The following is a 10,937-nucleotide window of genomic DNA, read 5'->3' as shown; positions in this document are numbered from 1 at the left end:
CAGCATTTCACTATGTTGGTCAGGCTGGTCTTGAACTCCTGACCTCATGATTTTCCCACCTCAGCCTCCCAAAGTGCTGAGATTACTGGCATGAGCCACTGTGCCTAGCCCTTTTCCTCCTCTTTTATAAGGAAACTAACCCTATTAGGCCCTCACCTTTGTGACCTCATTTAACTATAATTACCTCCTAAAATGCCCATTTCAAATACTATCACATTGAAGATTAGATCTTCAACATATGAATTTTGAGGCAAACATAATTCAGTCCATAGCGGAAGTCAAGTGAAAGGCAAGTTCCAAAAAGGAAACCTAAGTGCACTCTATAGATATGCTTCTAATTAGTTAAGTAGTATGAGGACTGAAAACTACTATATCAATGTGGAGGTTGGTTTGTGACCTTTGATGAAAGATTTCCAGTGCAGAAGCCTTGTTGGAGCCAACTCAAAAGAGAATGGGAGTAGAGAAGTGGTGCAAAAGTAAGTACTTGGATGGTAGCTAGGGGGAGGTGAAAGCAAGAGATAATTTTTTAATGAGGGAAGTCCAAGTATGTTTATGTATTGATGGGGATGGCCCACTGGATGGGCAAATGATGTTACACGAAAGAGGGGGGAAAGACTGGCGTAATATCCCTGAATAAGTGGAAAGGATGAAATATGGTGGGCAAGTGGAGATACTGACATCAGACAGATGCAAAACAGTCTCTATTCCTGGCGGTATCAGAAAAAAAGGCAGTCCTATATGTGAGCACAGACTCAAGTAGGTGAACAGATGGGTTGATAACAGCTTCTCTTTTGATTGCTTTACATTTTTTCAGTAAAAAATGAAGTAAATTTTTTATCTGAGAAAGATATTACTTGAGAGAGAGGAAGAGAACTGGAGATTTGAGGAGAGACCAGAAAGTGTGCATGAGTTATGTAGGAGAGGAGAAAGTGAGCGGACTAGGGAAATATGATTGTCCATGGCATTAGCCCCTTCCCCTAATAGTAGTAGTCAGGAATGTAAAGTGAAGCCTCTCAGTGTGGCTATAGGCTTTTCTTCAGCCACAGTCAGCTGAACAAATATAGTGAGAGAGCAGAATTATAGTTGGATTTAAATGGGAGAGCAGTTTAGAGAAAGAGTCTAACAAGTGAAAAGGTCAGGAACATTGAGAGTATGCAAAGGAGTAATTATAATGATTGACCAGACAGTCTAAGCTTGGTAGAGAAGTGAAGATTCAAGAGGTGCAAGGGGCCATGATGAATTTGCAGACCTCTCACTGAGAAAGGAACTGAAAGGAGAGATTGTGGAAGGATAATCTATGTGGATACTGAATTCACCAAGAATTATCACAGTTGTTAGGACTGGAGAGAGTGAGATGGGATCAGGGACAAAGATCTGCAAGGACAAAGGAAGAGTGAAGGGAAAGAGAATGATGACAGTCACAAGCAGGAAGGCAGGCTTTGGCGCAAAGCTGATGACATAACAGTGAAAGCCACATTCAAAACTGAAAATGACTTCAACAAATCGACAAAATTCTGACAAAAAAAGGTTATTTTCCTTGTTTTACAGATGATGACATTGAGAATCACTGAAGTTAAGCAGTTAGCTAACTTCATCACTCCATCAGAGAATGAAATTCTAAACCAGTTCCAATTTAACAGTAAAAATGATATGAGAGGGAATTATGCTGCCTCTGGCCTTCATACACTACCAGAGACACACTACCCTAAAGGGACTTTCCCTCCAGAATTTCCTCTTTCCCACTCTTGGGGACTCCTCTCCAGACACCTTCATGCAAAGTACTAATGATGGGAGTGGGACATCAATTCCTCAGAGCTCCATCCCTTCTTCTAAATAACAGGGAACGCTGATTGCCTTGTTTCTTCTCTAGTGAGAGCACTCATCAGCATGCTTCCTCCTTCTCTCTAACTGCTGTATCCTTTAGATCCAGGAAGGATATTTGCTACCAACACCAGCTAATGCTGATTTGCTACCAGTACAAAGCTTTGTCTTGTATATACCCCATCACAAGGTTCTCCAGGAACAGACATCACCATCTCTGCCTAGATCTCAAAATTTCACAAACTTAAGTTCTTTCTTATCCATTCTTTTTATTCCTCTATTGACAAACACAATGACATCCACCCCCTGTCTTTGTCCTGAGAATCCTGGCTTTGATCTCAGGCACTCATTCCAGAAATTAACACAGGCACACAATTGCATCTTTTATTAAATCCTCCCAACTGCCATTTCAAATCCAGAGAACCCAGAGCAGGAGCAAGAGACCAACCTGTCATCTGGAAACTTAAGGTGTAAACATCAGTGCAAAGAGTACACATGAAGGTAAGTTGGATATTAGAGTGTCCTACAAAAAATTAAATGGTCTTATACTGAGAGGCGCATTCTGAAATACCAAGTGAAGTTTGATGACACATTATCTATTTCACAACAGATTTGTCTTCCAGACGTGTGACGGCAATGATGAGTTTATGTGTACAGGTGCACATATGCTTATGTATTGGAGAATTTGTGCACACGTGTAACAAGAATGTTATCTATGTAGTTTCATTATTGTGTGCCTCTTTTCATGGTGTGACATATTTGAAGAGGAATGGTTTAGAGCTTGCCTGGCTAAACTGTTGTGTGATCATGTAATCACAGCACTAAAGAATTTGACTTTTTGTAACTCAACATCTCTAGCCTCTAGCTGCCATTGGTCTGTAAGCCTGAATGTCACCTCTTCTACTTTACTCATCTCCGATATGACCCCAAATTATAAAATTATCTATAAATATAGGTCTGACTTTGCATATTCTTTTATACTCCACAGTATCTAGCAAAGTGGAGCCTGGTTGATCAAACAGGTAAGGCCCTCGAAGTTAGTCAAATACAAGTGGAAACTTATTAAGCATTTGCAAATGATCTGGCCTTGGGCAAGTAATTTAACTTCAGTTACTCTCCTAACATACTCTATGAAATAAGACTATTGCCTAATTTTCAAGTGAGTAAAGATTAGAGTTAATAAATGAAAAGGGAAGTAAATGTTCATAGCAATTACGTCACTGCCTAGCATAAGATCCCCTTAGAAACCTGTTTCTTGGTTTGGGAAACAGATGTGACAATAGTTAGCGTCTATTAAGGGATGACAATAGTTAATGCCTGCTTTGTGCCAGGCACTGTTCTAACGGCTTTTCATATTTAGCCCACTTAACATAGTTCTATTTTCATATGAGGAAACTGAGGCAGAGAGAGGCCAAACACATGCCCAAGATTGCTCAGCTAGAAAATAGCAGATTCAGGCTGCACACAGTGGCTCACACCTAATTCCAGCACTGTGGGAGGCTGACATGGGCATATCATGAGGTTAAAATATAGAGACCACCCTGACCAATATGGTGAAACCCCGTCTCTACTAAAAATGCAAAAATTAGCTGGATGTTTTAGTGCACACCTGTAGTCCCAGCTACTCAGGACGCTGATGCAGGAGAATTGCTTGAACCCAAGAGACAGAAGTTACAGAAAGCCAAGACTGCGCCACTCCAGCCTGGTGACAGAGAGAGACTCGGTCTCAAAACAAAAAAAAAAAAAAAAAAATGAAGAAAAGAAAAAGAAAATGGCAGAGCTAGGACTCGAACCCAGGCAGTCTTGCTGCTGAGCCCTGGTTCTTAATCACAACATTAATGCTGGTTCTGCCCAGTGAGGATAAAATGAGAGAAATACAATCAAACAGGATGTTTTGGTAGGTAACAGTGTTTTTTTCCCTGAAAAAATGAAAAATTAGATTATTGTAATTTTTTAATTAACAGCAGTGAATATGATATGTAAAATAAGTTATCTATACAATAATTTATGTCAGGAGTCGTGCAGTAGAAAGACTCTTATCCATCACATAAACCATATGTTTCTGTACCATTAAGACACTTGATTCAACAAGACCCTTTGGAGAATGAGGTTCCTTTGTTTTCTGGGTTCTCTTTTTATTTCATTTTTTGATCAATATTTGATAGTAAAACCAGGGAGATGGGACAGGAAACTTAGATGTCACCTAATTCAATATCCTTGGTTTACACATGAAAAAATTGGGACAGAGGGAAATGAAGACTTCCCCATATCAGGTAACTGGCTAATGGGAGCTATGCTAGGTAAAACCAGGATCTCCTGACTTCTGGTTTACCAGAAAGTGTTCTTTTTCCTACCCAACTGACTCCTGATTTAAAGGCTAGTATGCATGTGCTGATCTCTCCTCAGTGGGAGGGGCATGGACATTGGGAGTATTCTCTATTCACAACAAATTAAAAATCAGTAATCAGCAGTATAATGGGTTGTGTTAGAAAGTAAACTAAAGACCAATAAAATATTTGTTTATTTCAGCAGTGATTCATGAATTGGGCAGCTCGAAGTCAGAAGTGGGTAGGGAGCTCCACAGAGAGAACATGAGGAGGAGGATTTTTAAAACACAGATAAAAGCAAAGATAATATTTCATTGGTAGTTATATAGTTGCCTTATTTGGTCTATCCCATGAGGAAGTCTTTGGTTATATAATTATGTTTTGTTGACTGCCTCTGATTGGTTAAGCTTAAGTTCCGTTTCTTTTATATAGGCATTTACAAGACATAACACAAAGTTTCAGGCATGCTTGCAAATCAAGCAAGGTTAAGGTCCCTTAGGAGGCCCAACTGGATCTATCTGCTCAGGGATTCTTCTGGTCTGGTCTCCATTTTACATGAACAGTTGCATAAATAAAAGCAGAGTACCTGAAACAACAGAGGCTATCATTCTGTCTACCGACTGTTGGCTACGCCAAGCTTGGAATGTTGCTCTTATTCTTAGGGGGATTATTCTTAAGTAATCTCATCTGTGAATGGGATTACAATTCACAAACTAACCTTGCATAGGCTTCCATTCCTTCGCCCAGCCCATTTCCACACTCCAAGGTTTTTCCTTTGCTTATAAGGGGTACTCACCCTTTTCTATTTCGACCTTCCAAACATTCTGGGAGTTTTCCTCCTTTAGGTCAACTACAGCACAGAGAAGCGCTTCCTCCTGCTGGGTTTCTCCGACTGGCCCTCCCTGCAGCAGGTCCTCTTCGCCCTTGTCCTCCTCTGCTACCTCCTGACCTTGACCAGCAACTCGGCGCTGGTGCTGCTGGTGGTGCGCGACCCGCGCCTGCACACGCCCATGTACTACTTCCTTTGCCACCTGGCCCTGGTAGACACGGGCTTCACCACGAGTGTGGTGCCGCCGCTGCTGGCCAACCTGCGCGTACCCGCGCTCTGGCTCCCGCGCAGCCACTGCACTGCCCAGCTGTGCGCATCGCTGACGCTGGGTTCCGCCGAGTGCGTCCTCTTGGCTGTGATGGCGCTGGACCGCGCTGCCGCAGTGTGCCTCCCGCTGTGCTACGCTGGCCTCGCCTCCCCGGGCCTCTGCCGCGCTCTGGCCGGCGCCTCCTGGCTAGGCGGCCTCACCAACTCCGTCGCGCAAACTGCGCTCCTGACTCAGCGGCCCCTGTGCGCGCCCCGTCTGCTGGACCACTTCATCTGCGAGCTGCCAGCGCTGCTCAAGCTGGCCTGCAGCGGCGACGGAGACGCTACCGAGAGCCAGATGTTCGCCGCCTGCGTGATTATCCTGCTGCTACCGTCCGCCGTCATCCTGGCCTCCTACGGTGCCGTGGCCCGAGCTGTCTGTCGCATGCGGTCCAGCGGAAGCCGGAGGAGGGCGGTGGGCACTTGTGGGTCCCACCTGACAGCCGTCTGCCTGTTCTACTGCTCGGCCGTCTACACTTACCTGCAGCCCGCGCAGCACTACGACCAGGCGCGGGGCAAGTTCGTATCGCTCTTCTACACCGTGGTCACACCTGCCCTCAACCCGCTCATATACACCCTCAGGAATAAGGAAGTGAAGGGGGCGGCGAGGAGGCTGCTGGGGAGCCCGGGGAGAGGCCAAGCTGGACAGTGAGTGCGTTGGGGAGGAGAGAAAGTATTAGGCCAGAACCCAAGGATGAAAATACCTAATCGTGAGTCAGTTTAGTCTTCAGATTGTTCATTTTTGTATAATAATCTCCAAGATTTGTCCTACGGAGTCCAATGGGGAACATACTTTCCTCCCATGAGGAAATGTTTAGATTCTTGAGGGACCATCCCTACATCCTCTAGATATACAGGTTTAGGGAGGGAAAACCTTATGACTTCACGTGCAGATAAGATGATGGACATGATGCTCGCCTTTAACTTCCTCCTTGTCTGATGGAAAACCATAGAAGACCCCTTGGTGTTTGCCATCAGAAGTCTCAAGTTGACAAGAAAATTATAATCCCTATCACAGGAAAGGGTACACCCAGAAAAAGTGGCCATGGACTCTCTTCTAGGAAATCAGTCCAACCTAGTCAGACCTTGACAGATGACCAGTGCCCTCCCAGGAGCATTTCACTCTTAAGTGTGATAAGGAAAGCCCATAAATGGTGGTGAATTTTACTGAGTGCGGTTGAGATGGGAAACTCTCCTACAGGAGTTGGTTCTTGAGCAAGTTTTAAAGAAACAAGGAACTAGGATGAGTGTGGAAGAAGGCAAGCATGTCTCAGGCTGTGAAAAAAACAAGTGATCAGTTGTGAGACATGAAAGAACAAGAGAGAGAGTCAGAGGAATAAATGGAGGAATGGACTCAAGTTCCCAAGACAGGAACAGGGATCTTCTAATGAAAAAAAAGCAGAGAAGAAAATGCTCAATGAGCAGAACCTGACCAGAATATTGAGGACAACCCAGAAGCCAGCTCCTCACCCACCCTCACCCAGACTGGTGCCCTCATCCTGGAGAAGACCTGACAGACCCTAAGACAGGTAGGAGAGATGGTGGCCCACAGTCCCCCATCTACAGAAAGTTTGTTCCCTCCCAATGTCCATCTACCCCTAGGAACCCTCACTAGTTACACAGAATCACTAGGTCCCTGTGGAAAATACCTATCCTTGCCCACCACCATCCCCAGAAATAATAACTATTTTAGTTGGGTGTGGGACATAAAGAATAAGAGAAGGCCAGACTTTATTTCATACCAAATAGCTTTAAAAGAAAAGGGGTGGGGGGAGTGTAGGGGAAGTAGCTTAATTTAACTTCTAAGGTATTTAGTGATTTGTGATCATGTCAGATAAATTAATTCATTTTATAATAAATCATTTCACTATGTTCTATAAATAGAAATTCAATTTGGTTCAGACATTGTTGAGTGATATAAATAAAGCACTGGTCTTAACAAAGACAGAAATCAATAGAACATGGATCCAAACCTAAAACTGACTCTCTTGTCATAAAGGAAAGAAGATAGGAGTTTTTCCATAAATAACAAGGTATCAAGAAAGAATTAAATTGCAAGCTGGCTTTGGATGCTCTCTCTGTTATGCCTTAAAAATTTATTTTCTGGCTGGGTGCAGTGGCTCACGCCTGTAATCCCAGCACTTTGGGAGGCCGAGGTGGGTGGATCATGAGGTCAAGAGATGGAGATCATCCTGGCCAACATGGTGAAACCCCGTCTCTACTAAAAATACAAAAATTAGCTGGGTGTAGTGGCATGCTCCTGGAGTTGCAGCTACTCAGGAGGCTGAGGCAGGAGAATTGCTTGAACGCAGGAGGTGGAGGTTGCAGTGAGCCGAGAATGCGCCACTGCACTCCAGCCTGGCGCCTGGCAACAGAGCGAGACTCTGTCTCCAAAAAAAAAAAAAAAAAATTATTTTCTATTCTCAGTAATACATTTTAAATATCCTGCCACTTAATTAATTGTATTAGAATCAAAGAAACATAGAGTTGGACAATATTCTTCATCCCACCCATCCCACCCAAATCTTACCCTGCTCCTCTCATTCTCATTAATTTTGGGAAATCATCAAAGGATGTGGTCATTGAGTAAGAGATTAAAAGAAATAGGCTTTTTGGCCCCCAACAACACCCAGTCCCCAGGGTGGTCACCCTCCAATGGAATAATATGTCAGGAAGAGTAAATTGCCCTTTCTGATTCCATAATCTTCCATCTTCTCCCATCTTCCAGTTTCTTTCCATTGCAAGTCACAATCTGGGTCTCAGGGGTTACACCTGTCTTGGTCTCGATCATTGCTTTCACCTATGCCACTGAGCTTGTTCTTCACACCTGGTGCTGCTGCCCCTCATCACCTGACTCCATGAGAGTCAAGGGCACCTCCTCATCACTGGACTTCACCACTTTCAGAGTGAAGTGGATGGTCTTCTCCTTGTCAATGCCATAAGATGAGAGTCTTCTCTGTGGCTTTAGGACCTTGGACCCCATCAGAAGAACCTGGTCCTGCACAGGAACCTTGGTCTTAGAACAGACATGTTCACTGATTTTCTTCATGCTGTCATCTGGGTTGGCATCAAAGGTCATTAAATCCCATTCCTTGGAAAGGACATGCACCTGGGAAGTGAAAGCCACAAGACAGTTGCCTAGGATGCCTGCCTCCCTTTACACTCCTGCCCCCCACCACAGTGGCTCCCACCCTTCCACTGTCTATCTGGTCCTCTAGCTCCTGTCCAGTAACTAGTGCCCCTCTCTTTCTTGGGACTTCTCTTTTGGAATTACCAAGTCACAACACAAATAAGAAAATTTGTCCCATTCCTGTATAAACACCTTTCTTTTAAAATCTTGAGAATGAAAAATAAAATCCTGAGCCCCCAACCAACTGAAGGGACCCTCTCTTCCTCTGGGGAACCCTAGAGAAACTTTGAAAACTTAGTCATTGGGCTGGGTGTGGTGGCTTACACCTATAATCCCAGAACTTTGGGAAGCTGAGGTGGGCTGATCACTTGAGCCAAGAGTTTGAGACCAGCCTGGTCAACTTGGTGAAACCCCATCTCTACTAAAAATACAAAAATTAGCCAGGTGGGATGGCAAGTGCCTGTAATCTCAGCTATTCAGGAAGCTGAGGCATGAGAATCACTTGAACCTGAAGGGAGAGGTTGCAGTGAGCAGAGATGGCAACAGAGTGAGACTGTCTCAAGATAAATAAATAAATAAAACATCTCAGTCATGATGGAACAGGTTGGACACTACTCATTATATCTTCTACCTTTTGTAGTTTAGACACAACTGACCCAGCAACATTAAAGATTATAAGATGGATTTTTTTGTGTCACTAAAATAGCAAATTATAAACAAGACCTAAGACTATAACAAGCAAGAGTTAAGTCATGCATCCCTACATTTAAAGAATAAACTACGTTCTAACTGCCTAAATTTTTTTCTTTTTTCTCTAGCAGCTAAACAAGCACTGGCCACAAAAGGAACAATATTAAAACAATTACAGCTCACCCACAGGCTAACTGACCTCCTGTTCCACAAGCCATAACTACAGTTTTAATTGGACAAAAGACTGATTTCAGGAATTTTCTCCTTTTAAGAGACCACTGACCATGGACTGCTTCTGGCTAGTTTACAGAAGCTGTGCATTTGAATGCCATTGTGCCCCTGCTTCACCTTTTCATGTATAAGGCCTAATTGTAATGCAATTAAATGTTAAGGCTCCACTTCAGAGTGACCATGGGTGATATGTAATATACAAGCTTATTCAATATGCATGCATTAGGACCCCCTTCATGAATATTCATTGTCTCTGCTATAACCTATTACATACGTATACTTAGCAAACTCCTTTAGCATAAATTCCTGTGCAAAGTGCTTTCCTCCTGCAAAGTGCTTGCTTTTTTTGGTCTTCACCCAGAAGCTGAGCTTCCCAGCCTGTCAGAATGACTACCCTGCAGACTATAACCCTTCATAAGAAATAAAGTCTCCTTTATAAAATTATAAATGTGTGATTTTTTTAGTTGGTCATCTTTTTATTTTGTTTTTCCGTGCATTTCAATGGATGTAAAAAACATACCTTTTATCCACCTCAAAATGTAATTAATGATTTTTCCACCCTATTTATCTGTATCTCCTATCCAGATAAAGTTTGTCAAATGTCAAAAAGTAAATACAAAGCTTCAAAACATGTACACCAGAGTCTCAAAACAACTCTCAAAGAGAATTTCCAAAATATGACAGCCTCATAAGATACTCACAGACATAGGAAACCCTCTGTCACTACTTCAGAAGGAAATCCTGAGTAGGACACGTAATCACTGAACTGCTAGTTTCTTTTCAAATATCCCACTGCTTTGTAATAATAACTTACATATTACAGTGACACTATGTTCAGTGTTTCTTATTAATTTATATTTCTTATATTTTTATATCTACCTAATATGGAATGTGAGCTCCTTTGATTAGACTAGGGCTTCACTCACAGAAGGTAGGGACTATATCTAAGTCTTATTTCAACAACTGGAAAATCCTAAAAGATGGGAAAACTCACCCCTAACGGCCGCTTGAAAGCCTGAAAAGACCTCCCTCATACTCCATTTAGAAATAGTTTCCCAATCTAGATATTGCAGACATTTCTTCACTGGAGGATCTGTGGTAAGCATTGCAGGTTCTCTCCATAGTGCATACTTTCTTATATAAAATAATGTGTTCGATCATTAACAACTTCAGATAAATGAGTTTTGTGAAGCTCTCCTTTGAGGGGAGAGAAAATATTAAGTTTAAGGACCCTAAAAAATGTTTCCACAATTTTAAATCTCACCAGTCCTGTGGAACACAAAGCTCACCCTCATATTTTTTCCTACCGTTGATCCCAAAGAGTAACTAGTGCAAGGTCCGATTGAAAAAAGAACACAGAAGCCAGATAACCAGCTTCTCTTCAGACAATCACCTTTCCCATACACACATGTCAATGCCAGCCTCTTCCACTAAAGGATGCCTGCCCAGCCACCCAGAGCCCTGAGCACTGTCCATCCTCTGTTTCTAAGATCTCTCCCAAACTCTTGGAAGTGCTTTTCCTTTCCCCGTCCCTTTTATCAAACCCCAGCTTACACAGAGGCTGGAAGCATTGGGAGCCATCTCTGCAGTCAAAGAGGCAGAA

At 43.0% G+C, this 10,937-nt stretch overlaps 2 protein-coding genes across 2 annotated transcripts; one reads left to right on the top strand and one right to left on the bottom strand.

Moving 5' to 3' along the window:
- Positions 1–4,612: 4,612 nt before the first annotated feature.
- LOC108290586 (putative olfactory receptor 2I1) lies at positions 4,613–5,935 on the top strand. The gene is made up of 2 exons (XM_017510436.2): positions 4,613–4,632; positions 5,005–5,935. Exons 1-2 carry the CDS (start codon positions 4,613–4,615, stop codon positions 5,933–5,935), a joined length of 951 nt encoding a protein of 316 aa, XP_017365925.1.
- A 1,771-nt stretch (positions 5,936–7,706) lies between these two features.
- UBD (ubiquitin D) lies at positions 7,707–10,937 on the bottom strand. The gene is given in 3 exon segments (XM_017510435.2): positions 7,707–7,996; positions 7,999–8,392; positions 10,889–10,937. Coding segments are annotated over 3 exon segments (489 nt in total). The 5' UTR covers positions 10,916–10,937; the 3' UTR covers positions 7,707–7,928.

The sequence above is a fragment of the Cebus imitator genome, unplaced genomic scaffold, assembly GCF_001604975.1.
Source record: "Cebus imitator isolate Cc_AM_T3 unplaced genomic scaffold, Cebus_imitator-1.0 Scaffold440, whole genome shotgun sequence".
Classification (NCBI taxonomy): Eukaryota; Metazoa; Chordata; class Mammalia; order Primates; family Cebidae; genus Cebus; species Cebus imitator.
The sequence above is the reverse complement of the archived record's forward strand: the minus strand, read 5'-3'. Positions and strand labels throughout refer to the sequence as shown.

Excerpts from the sequence above, each read along its gene's own strand:
- LOC108290586 (XM_017510436.2), top strand. The coding sequence starts at position 4,613 with ATGCTTGCAAATCAAGCAAG. Across the intron at positions 4,633-5,004 it reads ATGCTTGCAAATCAAGCAAG|CACAGAGAAGCGCTTCCTCC; the intron begins GTTAAGGTCCCT and ends GGTCAACTACAG.